Below are 21588 nucleotides of genomic sequence, written 5' to 3'. Positions count from 1 at the left end.
AAAACATGACGGAAAACAAAAACAAGTAGCCTTGTGAACAAAGTGTCTGCTGTTAAGATCACTTCTTAAATAAAACAGGGGAGCTTATGAATGAATTTGTGATCTAGTCTTCTGTTAAAACAAAACATACATATACACATATAAGGCTTGAGTTTTTAACTCTTGGTAGTGTTATTGCCATCTAGAGTATTTGTAAAGCTTAAAATAAATATGAAGAACTGTACAGGAATAATTTACAACAAGCAAACTGACAAAAACTAAATACAAGGCCCCAAAATGTGAGAATCTCTCACTCCTCGAGTGTTAATTTTGATCATCGTTAACGAAGGGGGAAAAACAATGACATTCGAATGACACGAATTTGGACACAAAACGGAACACTTAAAAAAAAAAAATAATAATAAAAATTAGAGTTGAGAAAATCACTGTGATCGCAAACATCAACGTAAAGAATTCCCCCAATTTTCAAGTCATGAATCTCTGGAAGTGCAAGACAGATGATGATGATGATGATGACAATTCTGCTTTGTGAAGATTTAGCAACATTCACACTTGCGGAAAGGCTGAACACTTTCTGCTGGTAAAGTTCATTCTGATTTCCCCCGCCCCTCCCACCCCATGAACACTTTCAGGTATGAAGTAACAGAACTTAGTCCACGGCCGGTGTACAAAAGCAAACTCAAAGCAACGGTCGTAGTGCTTGTCATATAAAAGCCGTTTGTGTCTTTATCGCGCGCGTGCGGTCCGATGCAAACGCGCGTCTGAATAGAAACCAAGACATTGGTACACTTCTGCTTTGTTTTTGTACAACAAAAGATAAAATGTGCATTAGGTACGCTTGTACAGTACATCTTACAATATTTACATACATTTCTTAATAATATGACATTTTAGGATGACCTATTTACATCATGAAAATGTATCAGAAATATTTGGACTGTCTATTTGTCTTAAATATGTCAGGTAATGCTCATAGCTTGTTTTTTTTTGTCTTTTTAATGTCTTATCCTAGAAAAAAATAGTTACTTCAGTAAGCTGTAGACAAATTGCAACCTTGTTTTTGACGATTCTTTCCATTTCTTTCTTTTTACTACAGTAAAAACGGTGATTGGACGTTCCAGCACCTCAAGTCTATGATGACGTCGCGGCGCAGCGAGGGAACACGCAGCGTCATTGTGTAGCACCTGGGACAGCTCAGATGGCAGCGAGGAGGAGGAGGATGATGGTGATGATGATGATGATGACACATTCATTGCTATCTGGAGATCTTCCTCCTCTTGGGCTTGGGCATCTTCACTTGCCGATCTCGTGACGGGATCTGGCGGCCGGGAGAGAAAGAATGTAAACGGAGGACGGAGCGAGCCAAAAAATAAATCTTTAAAAAATACACTCACCGTGGCCGACATTTTGTCAAGCTCGCTCATGGCCTCGTGGATAGCAGCTTCCAAGTGATTATTCAGTTTCCCCGGCCTGTTAAAACAAACATTTATGAACCACGTGGTTGACATTCTGCAAAGTCTGGCGGGACGTGTTCTCGTTTGATGTTGCGTGGGTGCGATGAGCGACGACAATGCTGCTTACTTCAAGCCTCTTTTGGCAGCGCGGTCGAGTGCCTCCAAGTCGTGCGTTAAAGTTTTGAGCTTCTCGGGCTCAACCTGGGAGGACACGAGACGAAACGTTATGGTTTGTTCTGCGACAGCTCCTTTCTATGGTTTCCCGGAAGAAATCAGATAAGCTTCAAGAGTCGTATTAGGCATTTAGAATAACAGACACCTTCTAAAAATGACTCACATCCATAATTTACATGATGTGAATACACAGTGTATAGTAAAAGTCTACACACCCCTGTTCAAATGCAATGTTTTTGTGATTCAAGAAAATGACAATTTTGTGACTGATGCAATTTGGGGGGGGGGGCTGAGAGGGTCAGGACAAAATTATCTGGTTGCACAAGTGTGCACACCCTGGACATGCACATTAGGTCACAACAAAGGTAGAAAAGGTTTGAAAATGATTTATGCCTTGTTCTCGTTCATTTTATTTATTTATTTTTTACGTCACGAAAATGTGACATTTCAACAGGGGTGTGAAGACTTTCCATATCCACTGTATATACTAAAGTAAAAAAGAGAAGTCCTGATAGAACTGTTGGAACAACCTTTTCCAGCTTGACAGCCGAAAACCTTTCTTTGAAAAGAAATCTCCATAACGCATCAAGCGTGTGCTGTTTTTTTTTTTTTTTTTTTGGGTGTGTTTTGACTTTGGTTCAAACAGTTTGGCATTGCCACCATGTGTGCGATCTGCGACGTGTAACTTTGTTGAAATTGTGTGGAATGAGCAAAGCAAAAAGCAGAGATGTGTGAAACCCGTCGTCGTTTGCATACTAAAGAAGAGCAGGAGTCACTCTGGTGCCACTGGGCCGTTGTCTCACCTTGGCCTGATCTCGCAGTTGCATGGCAGCACTGTGCACCTGTTCATCCCCCGCCAACTTGGCTGGCCAAGGGGGGAAGCCCTTCAGTTGGCCCCACACCAGCTCTCCCATGTTGAAGGTCCTGGAACGGTAGTGAAGCGGCTCTGAGGAAGGCGAGTCCGGCTGCCGCAGGTCTTCCTCGCTGCTCAGACTCTTGGTGTCCGAGGGGCTGGGCGCCATGCCGTTGAAGTGGCCGTTGTAGTGGCCGTAGTCTTTGGCGTTGGCTAGAGGTCCTTCGAGGCTCGTAGACGAGCTGGGAGACTGGTCGTCAGCCGTTAGTTCCTGCCGAGGGGGTCCGAGAACTTCTCCGTAGGCCCGGCTGCTGAAGAGCGGGGTGGTGCCGTTGATGTGAGCGCAACGCTCCACAGTCTGCTCGAGACGCTCCTTGTAGTTAGAGGGCGTCCGGCTGCAGTTGTTGAAGCGGTAGCCATCGTCGAGAAAGGTCTTGCCATGAGCCAAGGCCGCACTGTGGTCATTTGAGCCATTGGTGGAGCAAGGTGGGGCGGGTCGCTCCATACGGGGACTACTCCTAACCTGGGTGGAGCACTCCAGGAACTCCTCGCCACCCCAGACGCCGCTGTTGCCGTGTGCATCGAAGCCGCCACCGTGATGAATTTCCCCGTCCCACTGTCCCCTTGGAGTCGCGCGGCCGGGTGAGCGGAAGTAGTCGTTGGCCTCTGGAGTGCTCTTCCCCGCGTCCACGTTCTTTTGACTTTCCATGGGCCGCACCTGTCTGGTTCGGGCTTGCTGCGGCAAAACCTCCCCTTCCCCGTGCACAACCGCACTGACCACCTGGGGGAGGTTGACGGGCTCCCCGATGGAGGCGGTGAAGGCACTCATGGCGCTGAGGGCAGGCACGGGGCTCGCCTGTGTGCTCCCACTTACTGTGGTGGTGATGGTTACTTGCATCCCCTTACTGGCGGCATCCACCACCGCCCGGTAGATGGCATCCACCGACTCCGAGCCTCTGCCGGGGGCCCTGTCAGAGCCGCCGGGGGTTCCGGCTCGCAAGCCTTCGACTTGGTGCGGCTGCCCCTCGCTAAACTGGGGGTGCGGCATCATCCCCTGCTGGAAATCACAAAAAAATATTGATCACGGAACCTTCCGGGGGTGGCGCAGACCTCCAATGCGAGCCAATCATCCCACCTGGTAATTCTGGTAGAGGCAAACCATGGAGTCCACGTGAGCATTGCTGCCGTCTGCGTAGGGCGGGTTGTCCGAGAAGTGCGGCTGACCCTGGTAGGCTGGAAGGGAGGCCCCGCCCTGCTGCATGACCTGCTGCTTGTACAGCCGTCCTCTGCCGGTGTTGACGTGAGGCTGAAGGTTTCCTGCAGAGAAATGAGGACGAGGTAGCACACGTCACACATGGAGAGCAAAATCCACACCACTGGTGTGCTGGACGCAACAAGGAGACGAGCAATGTCAGTCATAAAAAGATTATAGGCATCAACGCTAATAACTATGTTGGTCAATCTGCGCTAAACTGTCCATGCTCGAGACTTTCCTGGCTTTATGAAAGATGAATTCACATCCTCGGTTGTACATCATCAGACAACTCAGACACCGCTCAACTTTGTGGTTTATTTTCACCCCAATGGTGACCATTTCAAGGCCTAATACGCCCTTAAAATGCGTCAACCTGGGATCCAGCCATTTGTTAAGTTGATTTATGTTTTGGATTTAAACCTCCCACCACTTGGGGGCGATGTGGTGTCAACCTTGGTGTCAGAGATGGCGCTTTCTCTCTTGAAAGACTTTAGGGCTGCTTATGCAACAAAAATCAAATCCCTCCACTAACTTGCTGTCGGCTGACTTGTGCAAAACAATAAAAGATGGGAAACTCACTCAAGAGGTGTGAACCACAGCCGATAATATTCAACAATCAACTTTTTTCAACAATCAACTTTTCTCTGGGTTGGAAAGCGCAAGAAAGTCCGAAGGCATTTCAAACAAGAACAACAACAAATCCCAGCTGCAAATTTGTGTACAAGATGTTTTCAGCAAAAGCTAAATTGCTTTGTTTTTTTCGATTGATGTTAGACTTCCAAGTATTCACAAAGTTCCTGATCAATGTTAAAATATGAAACTTGAGCCACATCTTTGCACAGATTAAATGACATTTCCAAAGACATTCTGCCAGCGTGTCATCGTGCACCCGAAATTTGCCCAACAGCCGGAGAGTTGCAGACACACAAAGGTTCCTGGGTTTAATTTTTACAATTTCAGTCAATATAATAAAAGGCTCCATGTGTAATTGATCGGATTGTTTTGTCTAGTTATTCAGTTTGTTTTTAATTAAAAAGCTGGTGACGTGACTGACGTTTTTCTGTTTTTACAAAGTCTTGTAAATTAGCCGATGCTCGCCGCGTGTGAATTGCACACGATATGAGGGAAGGCTTTACCGTGTCAGTGGTGTCGTGACGTCGACAAACGGGCCCGTGAGAAAATCGACATCAAGGACAGAAAAGCTTTGGTTTCAGGTGAAAGTGGCACATAGAAACTTAGCGATGTTTCACACTTTTGTTTTTTTCTGCAGTGTGCGTTGTGTTGTGGGTACGTTTGTTTGCTAATCTGAATACACGAGTCCTATTTGAATCATTTCAGGACAAGTCAGTGGGGGATAATCGTCCATTCTAGTTTAACATGCGCAGTAGAATTAGTAAGCATTTTTGGGAAGGGTCGGGGGGGAGGAAAAAGAAAAACATAATGCATTTATAAATGAACCCAACGGAGCAGCAGTGTTATGCAGACAAAGCCGGAGCAAACAAGCTTGTGTGTGCGCGTGTGTGTGCGCGGTGGCGAGAGAGCAGCTGGTATGATACTGCGTAGCTGAGGGGCAGCTGTGTGTGTTCATTTTTACCCCCCTCCTTTTTTCTTCCTTCCCGACGCTAAGAGCAACGACACGGCCGACCCCCTTCCCCCTTCCTCTATTACTGCTATGATATAGTGACGGCTGTTGCCGGGGGATGTTACCATGGGAACCGAGTGATGATTGGTGGTGCTGTCCGCTGCCAGGAAGCTTGTCGGGGGAGTTTGCCGGGGTGGGAAGGGGGTGGGAATCAGCCAGTGTGATTTTAGCCTGCTGGGGGATGTGGGCTGGTCAGCTAGGTTGCAGGGTGTCTGTGGCTTTACAACGTTCATTGTAAACCCCCCCCCCCCCACCCCTCCAGTTCTTTGGGGTATTTGTTGATGACTGAGACACAGATGGCTACTGAGGCTAATGTTATAAAGCTATTTTCAAAGAGCTTTCAGTGCTCTTCAAGAGTGGCATCATGAGTTGTCGGAAATGGCTGGATTATTGTCATTTGGTGAACATTTTCATTTCTTTTTTTTGGAGGGGGGGGGGTCAGTTGCAGTATTTTGATTTATTATTCGGCGAGGTTATCATAGAGGGAAATAACTAGGTTGCTTGGTAAATACACAGTGTTCACCTTCACTTTCAAAAAAATGCGGTAAATGTAATAGTCTTAAAATTGTTAATGAGTTTATTATGATACAGATGTCCATTTTCTGCGCTGTTCTACCCATAAGCCTTTAACACGCCATCTCACATGTAGCAAACGACACCACATCTTGAACCCAAAAGAATCACCCGAACTTCAATTACTTGACGGAAAAATTGAGAATAAGTAGCCATGTTCGGCAGCAGAGCTCAGATTATACCACCTCCAATATGAAGCATACATGGACAAGCACTCGTGTAGTTCTGCAGTGGGCAGGGGGGGAAAAAAAAAAAATCAGTCCTGTCAAAACAAATGGAGAGTCAATAGACGTAAGCAGATGCTCAAGTTGTCAGAGTTGTGCGCACTACGTCATTCAATCACACGTATATGCTTAAAACCCTCATCAAAGGCTTCAGTCTGCTCCCTATTCAGGGTCTATCGTTGCTATGGCGACCAGCTAGGAGAAGCTCTATGGGGTGGCCTAACTGGGCCATTTTCCTTAAAGCATGATGCCGCTCTTACTTCCATCTTTTTATACCGATAAGTGTTGGTCAACAAGCATACAAAACGAACCAAGAGAGACACACTGACTGACTGACAATTAGCCCCCACTCATGGAAGTCTTCCTCATTAGCTCAGAATGACTGGCGGAGCATGAATGACACCGCTAAATCTTTTGGTTTGACTTGGCTCACAAAGCGACAAACACATTCACCCCACTGGTGGACTACCATGAAAAGGGGCATGGACTTGTGGAACAATGAGAGATGTTAAATCTACAATCCAAACTTTGACCTGTTCTTACTTCTATTGTTACATAAGCACCGCCACAAAATACAGCTTCTGATTGTGCTACTCACCTGTGTCGGACATGTTCTTCGTACAGCTTCCATCTCCACCCGGCATTCCCACCATGTTTGCCTGCCCTACACTATGATGGAGGTTGTGCTGCGAGGGGTGAGGCCCAGAATGGGATAGTGGAGGGGGATTAGCGTGTGGGCGTCCGAGTGGCACGCCATCGGGGCCTACTAGTCCACTAGCGCGACCCCGAGGCCCGCAGTTATTCAAGGTAGACGCCTTCATCTGGGCCATCATGTCAGGGAACTGACCTGGCCGCGGGCCCAAATGACCTCCCGCGGCGTCCATGTTCGGACAACGCTGCATGCCATCGACTTGCACCCTCAGCCTCTGTTGGCTCATGAGGTTCTGCTGGGGGCCGCCAGGGACCTTGGATGTGGAGTCATTGTAGTGGAGCTGAGGACCTCCTTGAGAAGAAGGTCCTGGGCTGAGGCCAGGGTGGTGGCTGTTGCCGGCGCTGTTATAGGAGCTCTGGTTGCTCATGGACTGGAGGAGCTGAGCCATGGAGGCGTTTGGCGGGAGGTTCCCGAGACGACTGACCTTTCGCATCTGCTCTGCACTGGGAGCTGCCATTTGTGGTCCTGCCATGCTCGGTTTGTTCAGCACGTTATAGACCACGTTGCTGCGGTTGCTGCTGCCGCCGTCGTGGTTGACAGATGTGCTACCTGATGATTGCTTTCGTTTACGCACGGGGTCCCTCTGCTGAGCCATCAGCTTGTCTCGCAGAGCCGCTCGACCGCTCTGACCCTCGGGGCAGTTGAGCAGCATGGTGAAGTTTGGCGGGAGCATCGAGTTTAAAGTGCTGTGTCCTTCCATGCCGGGATGACCGCCCATTGGGCCGGGGTGCCCGCCGCCCCCTCCGTTTGCCACAGCACCCGCTAGACCTGCAGCCGCGGCAGCCACACCAGTAGTGCTGTGTTTGTTTTGATGTGCTAGCTGTGCTTTGGCTGCTGCTGACAGGAGACTGCTGGCTGGGAAGGAGGCAGCATTCTGTTGGTTGAGAATCTGGTTTAGAGGCATCCTCAGCAGTCCTGCCTGGCCCTTCTGGGAAGCGCTAGGTGTGGGCAAAGAGGAAGAGGAGGAGGAGGAGGAGGTGGGCGAGTATATAACGTTGTTGTGCTGAAGGGTGCCAACTGACGAAAGCAGCTGCGCATCTCTGTACGGATGCATTGAGTCCGTTTTGTTGGTGGAGGGGCTGGAGGGCATCGCCGGCCTGGGAGAGCCCATGGCCGATCTGGGGGACCGAGGGGGGACCTTCATGGTGCCACACGGAGCCTGATGCCCCGTCGGCATGGCAAAGTTCCCGTGGTCAGAAGAGGTTGAAGAAGAGCGCGAGCGATGGGGTGAGGCTTCCACTCGTCCGAGGGCGGATCCCGCCATGTGAACTGGGGAGGTGACCGGGGATGGTGACATGGAGGAAGCTGGGCCGCTTTGTTGAGTCCTTGGAACTTGGCCACCGTGGCCCACCGGCCCAGGCTTGACCGTGGGCAAGGGTAAGTTACTTGGCAAGGGGACAATGGCAGGAGGGGGGATGTTTACATTCATCATTGATACCTGAGTGTGGATGCTAGGCTGGAAGTTTGGGGTGTTGGCTGGGGGCTGGCTAATAGGCTTGCTGGGGATAGGGTCCAGGATACCCAAGGGGTCTTTCTCAGATGTCAACTGCCTTTTCTGCAGGACACAGGAGGGTGGCACAGAAGGAGGAGGTGGAGGTACGGGATGCACAGGAGACTGTGCTTTATGGTGGAAGGCGGCACCGGGCATGTCCATACCATAGGGGAAGTTTCCACGTGGCATATTGTTCATGACGGGGCTTTTGGCAGTGGCTGTGGGCGAGAGCGGTGTGCTAGTCCTTCTCGTCAGGGCACAGGCCGCTTGGCTCACGGGCGAGCCATGGAGCATCATGCTAGGTGGAGAAAGAGGCATTCTGGAGTTGCCATGGATGGAAGCCGAGCTGGGACTGCCAGCGCCTGGAAATGCGCAAGGATTGGTTCTTTGAAAGCCCTCCGGGCTCGCCAGACTGTCTGCACAGGGTGACAGCGAGCCATCGCCACAATGTTTAGTGTTGGAGATGGGTGGGCTCAACATGCCTCCATAGCCAACCCGGTAAGGGGATTTGGGGCCGGGATCACTGCTGGCCAACCTCTGTGGCCTGGAGTAGCCAGCGCACAGCTCTGGCTGCTGGCCTCCACCGATCTCCTGAGGTGGAAACATCTGCTGCTGCTGCTGCTGGTGGCCAGCTGCCATCACCATCTTGTACGGATTCTTGCAGTCTGGGCCGGCAGCGTTGGGCAGGACATTGTGGGCTTTCGTCCTTATTGCTCGATGACTTGCGGAATGCGACACCACCACAGACGGCGTACCTTGAAGCCAAACAAAGCACACGCGAGTTGATTTCATGCTGACGTCTTGACACAAAATGGACAAAGTGACTGACAGCACATGTTTTGACTCGCTGTCAATTACCGAGAGGACCTCAAACAAGCCGGCTGTGCGTCTTGTGTCGGAAGAAACGTGCCACATTTCCATGTTCAAGACCTACCTCCAACCGGACTTGTTAGCGTGAGGGGAGGGTGACTCTCCATGCTTTTGTGCAGCGTAGCCACCGCCAAAAGTTTCCTCTTGTGAATACAAAGTTTGGTGACGTCCTCATCTGATTTCACATCCTCCGCTGTCCTCTGCTTGACCATCGCCCCCGGGTCAAAGTTGAACACCTGAGGAATAAGGAATAAGGTGACTTGGGGAGCTTACTAGCTTCCATGACAGGTGTGGTACAACAAGAAAGAAAGAGGAAAAACGATCAAAACACACATTTTGGCGATTAGGACACCACACGCAGGATGTCGAGACACATTTGGCTTTTATACGCTGGGTGCATTTGAGCGACATTTCTGACGCAATGTCACACGAGAGGTTGCAGTCAATTACCTTGTGGAGGATGAGTGGGCATTCCAGACCACATTTGCAGGTTCCATCTGTTAGAAGGTAGTTCTTCACCTGATCCAAACTGGAGAGCACCGAGCCACTGGGACTGCACACAGAAAAAGAAAAAAAAAAACAACATACAAGTCATGTTGAGGACACACTGTTCAGAAAGCTTATGAAAATGTTTGCATTCAAGGTTTTCTACTTCTGCACAGAACAAGACTTGACTGTAAACCAAATACTTAAATGGGAACAAAAAAAGAGACATCTGATGTGTTACATTGACATGTTTGCAATTGTGCAACTGAAATTGCAAACGGAGCCATCAGATGCTTTAACTGGACTGTTTTTTTGTTTTTGTTTTTTTAAACCTTTCAAGCGCAATGTAAAAAAAACAACAAAAAAAAACACTCGAGTGTGTGCATGCGCATCGCGGCAGCTTCAGGCCACGGTCAAAAGACGTAGACGGGATTCTTTCCAGTACTAAAAATAAACTTGACACTGGCCAACTGTTTCGCTCATTGTGATGAGCACACAGTGTGTGTTGAAGACGACACGAGGCCAGCGACACAACCCAACACCTTCAGTGCCATCTTAGTGGATTATGGCTGCTTTCAAAAGTGGTCAAAACTTTGGGAGCTGCAATATTCAAGTTACAAATAATCAACCGACCCAAGAAAACACGAATGCTGAATGCAGCACAAAACAGAAAGAAATTCATATATTTATTAATTATTTTTCCTCATTTGCACAAATTAGGTGGGGGGGGGGAATGTGGAGGAGCCCATTGGCTTTTTGCGGAATCCCTGTGTAAGAGCAGTCTGGGGGTGCATTAAAGAGGTCTATCCCACCTGTGGGATCCAGTTCCATATCTTTAAAAGGAACCGAGACACGTTTGCCTGCTGGAAAACATTATCAGCATAATATATGATCTCCATCCAACTTGGCCTCACTGCCTTGTCTTGTCACTCCATATGGATACCCCGCAACAAGTCGGAAGACCGCTAACCTTGACGATATTTAAAAAAAAAACAAAAAAAAAAAAAAAAAAAACACACAGACATGACTCCAAGTCTGGTGTCTTTGTAGAGCGAAATAATTGCCGTCACATTATAAATCATAACACAAAGACGATTTGAAAGGAAAACACGGTTGGAACTGCTTTTTGGCTATGGGCATGCGCCGCTTTAAATGCTACACGGAGACAGGAAGTCTGTTTTCCACAGTTACTATTTTGGGGATTTTATTTGAGAAGACAAACCAAAATGATGACTGTTGATCACAAACGAGCTGCCACATTATTAAAATTTAACATCTCTAACGTTGGGTGACTGCTGGCACTCTCAAATCTTGCAGTTGAGGGCAGCGGTTCCCAGCCCTTTTTCCGCCAAGAGCATCCAAATTCCATAACTTTTGCAGACCGGCAACTGTGGGGCTGAGAGTAGCTGACTAATAAAATGCTCCAACCATTAACGCAAATTCACAGAGTATTTTTATGCATCTCAATATGGTTGCACGTGTAACGCAACAGACACCACAGTACAATTGTAACGTGCATGAACGAGCAGCACAAAAACGGAGGTATTTGGTAGTTATTACAAAAAAAAAAAGTCACATAACGCAACTCGATTAGCAGCGTCCACCAGAAATGTGCCACAGAACACGTGTATGAACATGCATAACTCACTATCACGCTTTATGAAGAACTGCTCGCCGCATATTGCGCAGAGCGGGCTTCGTCGTGCTCGATTTGTCACTCAGTTTGCTAGCTTGTAAGTTTCATATTTGCGTGATGCGACTGAGACAATTAGCATCTTGGCATGCGTCAATAAACCATCATAAATGGATGCAAAGGCAAGAAGCCTGTCGCTTCCCAAAAGAAAATAATAAATAAGCTCAAAGTACTGCAAAAATCTTTTTTCTTCTTTCATTTGCGCGGACAACTGATTTAGAGCATTTCACCGGAAATGACGGGAGCTTTTTCCGATCCCAGCAACAGTTAACAAATGCAAAACAAAATTTACACGCCATCTGACAGGCTGAGTGATTGAGAAAATGGATTGAATGATGGCCTTCTCGACAGACAAAGTTTGAATGTGTGTTGTGTCGCATGAAAAAAAAAAAAAAAAGAGGTTACGTGACGTAAATGTGTTTGAGGGGAGCTGGAACATCGACTTGATTGCACATTTTGACGGTTAAGTTGATTCAAAAACGTGGTGGAAATTCAAACGTCGTTAACATGATTAATTGAAAGACAGGCTAATTAATTGGTTTGTTGCTCGGATAAATGGCACGAAGCTGCCTTTTGGCGGCGAAATGGACAGCGAGCAGTCGCACCATTATGTTTTGCTGAAGCACTCGAAGGCCGCGTCCTCCAAAGGCCCAATTTGTCAGCCACGTGACGCAACTTCCGTCGCTCCTCGACCGCACTGTTCAGATTCACGCGGCCTTCGAATCCAGCCTTCAAATCTGGCCTTCGTTTCCACGGAGACGAGCCCCGAGCTAAGGCTGCTGCGTCACCTATATTGTTTTTCTCTTCTACGCTGCCTCGTTCGTGAACGCCAATAAAGTATGCCCAATAAAGTCCCGCCTGCACATTGGTCGCTCGTCGAGATTCGCGAGTGACTCCGCATTTCCGTTTCCACTCGCGGAGGCACGCACGCGTGGCTGAGCTCAAATGCGCTAAAGGCCTGTCTAATGTCGTCGAGGTTTATGCAAAGTGTACTTCAGAGGACGCATCCTACAAATTTGGATCCCCCACATGAGAGAAAATACCCTTGACACACCTGAAGGAATTTTGTTGGCAGATTGTCCCTTTAAAAGCGGCAACCATGATCATTTTTGAACACAGATCATTTTTTAATTGTGCTAAAGGAAACTTATTGTAGAATATAATTAATAAAATAGAAATATCGGACAGTCGTACCCCACAAACACAACACGTTGCAGTTCAGTTCATTATCCTGCCAGCGACTGATTACAAACATTATGAAATGGTTGACACTGTGAAAGCTAAGCAAGGCCTGGCAATGTCATATCTAACCAATGCGCGGCCAGCGCTAAAGTGCTAGTTAGAATTTCACGCCGTTGTAATGGCGCGGTCTTAAAATAAATGGCGACTGACATCGTCATCTATTAAAAACTCTGAAGTCATGCATAATGTTGGTGACATGTTACGTTGTATGTAAGGCAACTCTCCGCCGAAGATGCTGCGCCTACCTGACATATACGATGCCACCGTGCTCCCTCTTGCGCTGCCAGCCAATGGGAACTTGGACAGGGACGGCCCGCCTCTCCTCACCCGCCTCACACTCCTTTCCGCCATTCATTGCTCAACTGGATTTGCGCTCACACCTCAGAGGAACTTCTGTCAGACATCCACCAAAGTCTCTGCAACGCACGCCATCTTTTGTCTTCCAATAGTCAGCAGGGTGGCTACAGTAGAGGACTCTTGAGGGTGGCGGGGGTCGGCGGCGACGGTCGGGTAGGTTGACCCTACCCGTTTAACTGCTTCATGGCTGCAGTGTTGATTGCCACACAGACCTCCATTACTGCCTCTTGCCGTTCAGAGCCATCCCACTCAGACAGATGATCAGGAATGGGTGCGCTCGACACGGCCGCCCCCCCCCACACACGCACACCTGCACCTTAACTTATTGGTACCATTTGTCCTCTGTGTCAGATGAACGAGCGGGGCGAGTTCAACATGTTGCTTCCCAGAGGCAGTTGGGTAGTGAGTTGAATTCCCACGGTTCCTGTACGGGTCAAACAAGGGGACACCAATTAGACAAAGTGGGAAATGTAACATTTTTAATAATCATACAATCTTGCATATTGGGGGCAAACAATCTGCAGGAAATGTTTTGGGCCTGCGAGAGCGAGCTGCTTGTCTGAGACTGTGAGTGACAAAGCATCCCTGCAACCGCTGGTGCTGCTGACTCATAACTGGAGCGGCTGGCTGGCAGCATAGCCAGCAACACAACTACACAAGAAGGGAGGGGGATTCGGGGGTGCGCCTCGTGCCGGTAAGAAATACGCGTGGCAGCCGTTGATCAGAGGAAGCGCCACTATTCAATGAAGAAAAGGCAAATAAAATTGCTTTGTCAGAGAAAATAATCAGCACACTTAAAGAGCGTTGACACATGGGACGCGAAAAAGTAAGGGCGATACTATTCAGAGCATGTCGAATACATAAAAATGATTGAGGATTTTTTTTTTGCCTCAGGGAACCGTTTAATTGTACAGTAAAGCCGAGGGTCACACGGGCTGCTTTTAATGTAACGCTTAATCGTTATAAAATGGCCTACGCGTACAACGGCAACATCATGACGAAAGACGGCCTGAATGGAGCAAAGACCCGAGACATGATAAAATTAATGTCACAAAAATCTATGCCAGTTTAACTTTAATCTACCTTACTATCATAACGCGCAGTTAGTTGTGACAAATGTTGAATTTGTGGCTAGTTTATTACGATGGTGACAAGCATGGCCATGACAAGTATGACTTCATGCAGGATTCATGCAATGTGTGAAACTGTGGAGTGAAGAAAATGAAAATAAAAACATTAGAAAGTTAAGAGAGCAGGTAGTAGCGTAACAGTGTGGAAGAGTGATCCACTCTATATTGATGGATACATGTCAGGCCATATACACTAAGCGTCTTCATTTTTGTTTGAACGTAGCAAAACATAATTATCTTATGACAAACATTTATATTATTCCCAGTCAGCTGGAAAAGATCATCCACGCACAGCCATGAAACTACAGCATTATTTTGTAATTTTAGTCATAGTCATGCAGATTAAAATATTTCTTGCCGTTTTCAGCAACTCATCACGGTCTCAGATGACAATTTATTACCTTGAAAGAACCATTAAGTAGAACTGAGCAAACAGCTGAGCTGAAAATTTTAAACATGATAGTCTAAACCCTTGAGCATTTTAGTTTGACACCGTTTTGTTGATGACCCACCTCCTCGCCCTCCAAAATATAAACCAATTGGTCAATCATCGAGTGAAATGTCATATTGTTGCTCTTTAAACAAGCAAAAACACGCATGTTCTGTTTAATTGTTGGGTGGAATTGGCAGGACAACACTAGATTAAAACATTCAATAGTTGCAGCCTCCCAAATAATTCCATTTTCTACATCCCCCTTGTTGGTCAAGGGCCCTCAAACATCATCACTTCTTCCCATGTGGGACTTCGGCAGCCAAGGTTAAGCAAGCACAGTCAAATGTGAGTGTCAAGTAGTTTAATGTTGCCCGTGAGCTACTCATTACACTGACAAGTCATCTGAGCAAGCCAGGTGATGAGGCGAGCATCACAGGACAAATCTCACTTTAGACGCAACATTTGTCTGCAAGCACGAGAGTGACTTGAAGCTCGAGGAAATGTGTCCGGCGGCAGGTGAAAGACGCCTAACTGTCTTTCGTTCACCAACAATTGGGAGCAAAAGGTTCCCACTTAGCAATTTAGCATTAGCCAGCCAGGTGTTGCCAGGAATATGCTATGCAGAGTTTGTAATTATTTGAATTACATCTCGGGATAATGATCGTTTAAGTCGCCAACACCACCAGGAGGAGCAAGTGACGGTGTCAACAAAACACGAGCAGGCTCGTCTCCGATGCAGTGGTCACTACTGGGCTAGCTTGAGGTTAGCATCCCAAGCGTCAGCTGTCTAGCTGCCGTTAGCCCAGCGACAACTCTTTGGAACCAAAACGCACCGAGGCCGAACTAGATAACGTTCACAACGCCTGCGTTCGGCCAGTCGTCGCCGAGGTGGAGCGGGGAGACGCGCGTGCCGAATTCCGACGTGAAAATGTCGAAGTGGAGAGTAGCCTGGCCCGCGACGGCTTTCGAGACGAGGGGCCAACGCGAGGCCACGGCTAGGCCCGACTAGCTGCCATTAGCTAGCCGTGCAAAGCCTTTGCGTCTGCAGACACACAAGAGACGCTTTCAGCTACAGCGTTCTTATGCCCTCGTTAAATCGACACGATATACACCGTTCTTACCCGAGTACCGCAGTGAATGCACATTGGCGATAGAAGAGCAAATAGTCCAAGCGAGGGCTCTTTCTGATCTTAAGTGGGGGAGAAAAGGCAACCTACCCATTAGTTCTGTTCTATCTGCCTCTGCTGGTTCTCCTACACTGGGATCTTGGAAATGATGGAGAGCCCGACTGCGCATGCGTGCTGGCGACAGACAGCACATAGGAGAGGTGATGCTCCCCCAACACGCCACCACCTATCCACCTAACTGACGAAATAACATGAATACACTTTCGAAAAATATTAGTAAATAATGAAACATGACCAAATCGTCATTGGGATAAATGTAATAATATAATCACGTTATGTTCATCAATAAATACAATACATTTTATGGTTGTCACAAAGGGGGAAAGAACTGACCGCAAACAACCAACTTGATGACCGTTAAATCAATCGCTCCGTGCCATTGAAATGTCAAATAATTCTAGCCCAAAACAAACACTTTTGTCTGCTTTGATTTGTCAAAATATTTTTATTGCGTTATTTATTACACAACATTCGATTTATATGTCATTAGATTGCTGTGCTCCTACTCGTTTGACCTTTGAGGTGGCAATTGGGCTGCATTTAAACTTTAAACATATATTACGGCCATCGGCACTGTAATTGTCCGTCTTTTCTTCTGGCTCAGGATGATGTACAGTTTTCACTCAGACCCCTTAAATTGGAATTTTGTATTTGTTTTTATTCTGTTATATTTGATGATGTCTGGTCTAATTTGGTGTAATTGTGAATTTTGCTGTTTGTGACCCCCCCATAGGATTACTGTAGTATCCAGAGGTCATCACGGCCACCAGGTAGTTCTCACGGACAATACGAGTAGCCCGCCGGACTGTTTTAAAAATAGCTCATAGGTGATAGGACATAGTAATTTTTGATGGATGTTGTAAATGCAATTATTGGAAAGAATGGCAGAAAGTTGTAAACTGAAAAATAAAATGTATTGCATATTGACCAGTTTCCTAATTATTGTGATAACATTTTATAATGATTTTATTCTTCACATAAATAACATTAAGATTACTAACCGTAATAAGAGCACATTTATTTCATACGTATGTGTCAATTAAACTGAAAACCCTCCATTTTAATCAGTACCGAAAAAGTAGCTCTCGGTTTAAAAAAGGATGGTGCCCCGGATCTATCTAATTCCAATAGGGCTCATTTACGCTACCGTGTGGACATGATGAAGAACTACAATTGCAGTTGGTTTCTTCCCTCATTTAAATCGAAAACGTTTACTCACAGCGCACTCGTGTGGACATTACGTAAAACTGCATGTGTTCCTCATGAAATGGTGCCAAAAAGCAAAACTAAATTCACGATTATCTTGTGGTAATACAGGGAATTTCCGTTTCTATATATGATTTTTAAAAACACTTATGGTACAATTTTCATTTATTTATTGTTAAATTTCAAAGTGGGTGGGAAGATGTCGGAGAGCTTGCAACCAATCAGCAACTACAACAACGGAACTGCAGTAAAAAGCCGGAAATACAAAGACGTATCTTATTTTCCCCCGCGAAGGTTTGTTTTTAGACGTTTCGAGATCGAGTCTCTATATTTGTGTGTTTTGGATTCAAGATTTGTCGAGGCATTTGGGGTGAAACAACGTGAACGCGACTACGTGGTGCGAGTACATTTAATAGAAAGGATAAACGCGGCCGCGATCGAGTCCAATACACGCTTGCACGGACCTGCTACTAAATACTTGTTCATAATTTTAACTGGCGTTATAAGTTATGACGATAACTATGTGTATTAACATTATGACTTGGCCAAAGGAGAAATTGTCATGCATTTCTTAGTAGCAGCTGTCAGAATGTATTTGAACTGTGTCGCTGCCTGCAAGTTTCTATCAAATCATTATTCCCAAAGTGCACGCACTTTGTTTTCTATTAATTATTTCCCCCCTTGACGTTTCTTCCAGAGTCACGTGATTATGAGTAAACGAAAGGCCAAAAGTGTACCGAAGCCAATCGGAGAATGTATCACACAGGTTTCTTGAGTTTATTTAGACTATGGTTCCTCATTTGTAGCCAGACAGACTAACAATCTTCCATGTGTGTTTTAAATGACAGCTTCAGAAGTGTCTGAGGGAGCGACTTTGCCACGATCAGCTTCCCACCAAGCTTGAGGCATCAGAGGCCCAACACAAGTAATTTTCAACTTGCTTTTGTCTGGATGGGTGCGTTGTTCATCCGATCACATCTTTCTGAATTCATGTTTTCATTGCAGGCACTTGCTGGGGTTGCTCCAGCGAACTGCCATCCATGGGGAAAGTAACTCTGTGCTCATCGTGGGTCCAAGGGGATCAGGGAAAACTGCGGTGAGATCACATCAGTACAGCGAAACGCGCTTCTTTCATCTCAACGTGGCGCAGTCTCATCCACTGATGGTGTGCTTTTGTCTGCAGCTCCTCAAGTGTGTGCTCAGAGACCTGCTGCAGGACATGGAAGCGCAGGAGAACCTCCTGCAGGTCCATCTCAACGGTATGTCACCTGAAATCCTCCCACCATACTGAACTCTTACTTGCTCCAGTTGAGTTCAACACATTTTTGTCCGTTTGCGCAGGCCTCTTGCAGACTGATGACAGAATTGCCCTGAAAGAAATCACACGACAACTCCACCTGGAAAATGTTGTTGGGGACAAAGTGTTTGTGAGTGTCGGCACAATTCTTTGATCAACTGGATTTGCCAGTTTGGAAAAAGCCACATTTACAATTTCACACAAACATACAACACAATACCATGAACATGGAGTATGCACTCACGAATCCCGATTGCCTTAGTGCGCACAGGAATGGACCGGCTGAGGAATGACTCAAAGATGGTTAGGGTGAAGAAATTAACACGGCACTACAAGAAAGACAGCAGTACAAAACACAGAAGAGGTGTCGGGACTGCCTGGCACATATGAGAACTCAAAACACGCACTACCAGCAGCCGAGTCCTTTTTGAATTGATTGCTGGTGGCACACCTGAAACCAACTGGTCACTCTCCACACTGATTGGCTGGCTGGACTGGAGACGAGGGTCACCAATCAGGAGATGGAGAGCTCGCACACAGATGAACACATTTAACGGCCACAAAACATCATGAGCCCGAACACCTTCAAACAGGGGTCACCTAACTTTTTGAAGCAAAGATCTACTTCTTGGGTACTGAATGATTAATGCAAAGGGCTTCCAGTGTGATACGCATTTCTGATATAATACATTTGATCAAATGACCTTTAATGATGCTATTATTACGAGTTAATATGCGTTCATGTAAATACATTGAGCAACATCAACAATCTCTGCCAGTGTTCACTTTTTCAAATGATCCTTTCCACCACATCAAGTGAAAGTGAACTGCTTCCTGGATGTTGACTCGAATGTGATTGCTTTCAGGGAAGCTTTGCAGAGAACTTGGTCTTCCTGCTGGAGGCGCTGAAGAAAGGTCAGATGACAACTGGCAGATGCAAGAAAACGTGTGGCGCCGTTTTTCCCGTCGCTGCTTTGACACGAGTTTGTGCATAGGTGACCGCAGCACCACGCGGCCGGTCTTGTTCGTCCTGGATGAGTTTGACTTGTTCGCTCACCACAAGAACCAAACTCTGCTCTACAACTTGTTGGATGTGTCTCAGTCGGCTCAGGCGCCCGTCGCTGTGGTCGGGCTCACCTGCAGGCTGGTCAGTTGTCCTCCTGTCACGTTCACATGGTTGTTTGATTGTGGTTGGAAATTTGCACGATAAGATCAGTGGAGGTGTTTGTGGCGGTTGCCAGGATGTCCTGGAGTTGCTGGAGAAGCGGGTGAAATCGCGGTTTTCCCATCGTCAGATCCACCTGCTGAGCAGCCTGAGCTTCACTCAATACCTGGAGCGAGTCGCATCCCAGCTCAGCCTGCCCGACGACTTTCCCGACTGGAGGTTCGCACGGGACTGGAATAGCAGCGTGCAGGTAAGGCAAACAGACGGCGGCGACGTCAAAACGTCACCAAGAGCCTTGTAACCGTTTGTGATCATCACCAGAGTTTTTGTCAAGACAAATCAGTGGAGGAGATTTTACGGAGGCATTTTAACACCAGTAAAGACTTCCGCTCTTTGCACATGCTGCTGGTGAGGGAATCATCGCTCAAGCTAGCGAACCTCCGAAATCGCTTTGGCTTTTGTTTCTACAAAATGAAAGCGTGTGAGGTGACTATCGCGAGGCATTTTTTTTTCCCCTTCCAGATGTTGTGCTTAAGTCGCATCTCCCCCGTAAATCCGACCATCAAGCCTGCTGACGTACTGGAAGCCAGCAGGCTGTGTTTCAGCGACGCCAAGTCGAATATGCTTCATGGTAAATTATACGACAACATTGTCCGTCATTCATAGAGTAGGTTCACGTCACCTGCTTCACATCCGGCTTTTCTTCAGGTCTTTCCATCCTGGAGCTGTGCTTGGTCATCGCCATGAAACACCTCAATGACGTCTACGAAGGAGAGCCCTTCAACTTCCAGATGGTTTACAACGGTACGTGTGATCAACGGACGTGATCGGTGTGCGTCTCTTCTTTTGACCCGTTCTTATTTTTAGAGTTCAAGAAGTTCCTGCAGAGAAAGTCCAACTCCATGTACAACTTTGAGCAGCCTGTTGTCATGAAGGTGGCTGCAAACACTCCTCGTTAGCTTCTCTAACCCGAAAGCTTTTGTCACCAACGGCTTTCTTGCTTCCCGCAGGCCTTTGAGCACCTGCAGCAGCTGGAGTTGATCCGACCTGTTGACGCCGCTTCAGCCAAAACGCAGCGGGAATACCAGTTGATGAAATTGGCACTGGACAGCAGTCAGATCATAGAAGCCCTGCAAAAGTACCCGCAATGCCCCACAGATATCAAACAGTGGGGCATGTCTGCGTTCGGATAGGATTCAAATTCTCACCTTGTGAGAGAGAATGTGTCATTTGGTCATTGTACTATTTTCTTCCTAAAATAATAAAGATACTTTTTTGCATGACACTGTCAGAGAGGTTTTAATATAAGGGTCATTACTGAATGACCCCCCGTTATTTGAAATTATTCATGCCAAAATACAGCTACAGATGTTTGGTGGTCGTGTAATTCTTCAATATTACAAAAAAAGTTCTTGAGGAGCCCTCCATTCCTCCCTCTTGATGGCATGTGTACAACATTCCAATCAGATCTTTTTTTTGGTCAGATATTTATCTAGTCGTTGATACAATATTTTATTCTGGACATTTTAAAATAGTATTATGCTCTTTCAAGTCTTCGCATGCAATCGTTAGTTAAACCTTAATCGCGATCTTGCGGAAGAGGAAAAAAAAACCAAGCTAATTGCAGAGACCAACGGGTTGGGTCCATTATTCACATTTCTTTTCATCTATCAACGTTTGAGCAGACGGAATCAAATTCGTTTATTACCCGTTTTTCTTGAAAATTCATTGTTTATATTTTTAAAGAGCCGCTTTTAACATTGGGCAATATCATTTAGCAACAGTTGAGCGTCACAAAATTAGAAAAAGAGCTCAATGTACTGCAGTGCCGTTCAAGACCGCGGCAAACTACAACCCTAATATAAGAATCCACATTTGCCCCTTTGCCAGCTCAGCTCAGAAAAAAAAGGAATCAACAGTGTGAATGGCGGGTACATGTGGACAGAGTTGCACAGACAATTTTGTTTTCAAGTGAACCTCACTCATTTTGAACCAGACCCGAAAAGAGAACCAGAACGTTTCATATTGAGGTAGCAACAATGCAACATGTTCAAAACATTCTTGAATCCATCACAGTCAAAAGTATACCTCATGTACTTGGATGACACATTCTCAAAAAGTATTTTTTAACAGAATGACATTT

At 46.6% G+C, this 21588-nt stretch overlaps 2 protein-coding genes and 1 long non-coding RNA gene across 7 annotated transcripts; 1 reads left to right on the top strand and 2 right to left on the bottom strand.

The window, feature by feature from the left end:
- Nucleotides 1-626: 626 nt before the first annotated feature.
- mbd5 (methyl-CpG binding domain protein 5) lies at nucleotides 627-15932 on the bottom strand. 2 transcript variants are annotated; one of them, XM_088291467.1, is made up of 10 exons: nucleotides 15808-15932; nucleotides 12916-13451; nucleotides 9700-9802; nucleotides 9314-9485; nucleotides 6774-9134; nucleotides 3617-3798; nucleotides 2432-3538; nucleotides 1582-1655; nucleotides 1395-1470; nucleotides 627-1318 (listed from the first exon to the last, which is right to left on the bottom strand). In XM_088291467.1, the coding sequence occupies exons 2-10, from the start codon at nucleotides 13023-13025 to the stop codon at nucleotides 1256-1258; spliced, it is 4248 nt and encodes a 1415-aa protein (XP_088147593.1). In that variant the 5' UTR covers nucleotides 13026-13451; nucleotides 15808-15932; the 3' UTR covers nucleotides 627-1255. The 2 variants fall into 2 exon arrangements, with proteins under 2 accessions (XP_088147593.1, XP_088147594.1); XM_088291468.1 differs by having other exon boundaries at nucleotides 2432-3535.
- Nucleotides 15933-17199: 1267 nt separating this feature from the next.
- Nucleotides 17200-20725, top strand: orc4 (origin recognition complex, subunit 4). 3 transcript variants are annotated; one of them, XM_088291949.1, is made up of 14 exons: nucleotides 17244-17380; nucleotides 17681-17749; nucleotides 17832-17908; nucleotides 17989-18079; nucleotides 18167-18242; nucleotides 18325-18410; nucleotides 19147-19195; nucleotides 19276-19427; nucleotides 19522-19695; nucleotides 19767-19853; nucleotides 19968-20076; nucleotides 20154-20249; nucleotides 20313-20380; nucleotides 20456-20725. In XM_088291949.1, the coding sequence occupies exons 2-14, from the start codon at nucleotides 17693-17695 to the stop codon at nucleotides 20636-20638; spliced, it is 1305 nt and encodes a 434-aa protein (XP_088148075.1). In that variant the 5' UTR covers nucleotides 17244-17380; nucleotides 17681-17692; the 3' UTR covers nucleotides 20639-20725. The 3 variants fall into 3 exon arrangements, with proteins under 3 accessions (XP_088148074.1, XP_088148075.1, XP_088148073.1); XM_088291948.1 differs by having other exon boundaries at nucleotides 17200-17277; nucleotides 17989-18242; XM_088291947.1 differs by having other exon boundaries at nucleotides 17989-18242.
- LOC148339396 (uncharacterized) lies at nucleotides 17742-19207 on the bottom strand. 2 transcript variants are annotated; one of them, XR_015842609.1, is made up of 3 exons: nucleotides 18501-18820; nucleotides 18283-18380; nucleotides 17742-18223 (listed from the first exon to the last, which is right to left on the bottom strand). It is a non-coding gene; the product is annotated as an uncharacterized LOC148339396 (long non-coding RNA). The 2 variants fall into 2 exon arrangements; XR_015842608.1 differs by having other exon boundaries at nucleotides 17742-18380; nucleotides 18501-19207.
- Nucleotides 20726-21588: the final 863 nt, after the last annotated feature.

This window comes from Idiotropiscis lumnitzeri, chromosome 3 (assembly GCF_059441095.1).
Source record: "Idiotropiscis lumnitzeri isolate Australia: NSW breed Sydney's pygmy pipehorse chromosome 3, RoL_Ilum_1.0, whole genome shotgun sequence".
Classification (NCBI taxonomy): domain Eukaryota; kingdom Metazoa; phylum Chordata; class Actinopteri; order Syngnathiformes; family Syngnathidae; genus Idiotropiscis; species Idiotropiscis lumnitzeri.
This window is presented reverse-complemented; position numbering and strand designations above follow the sequence as displayed.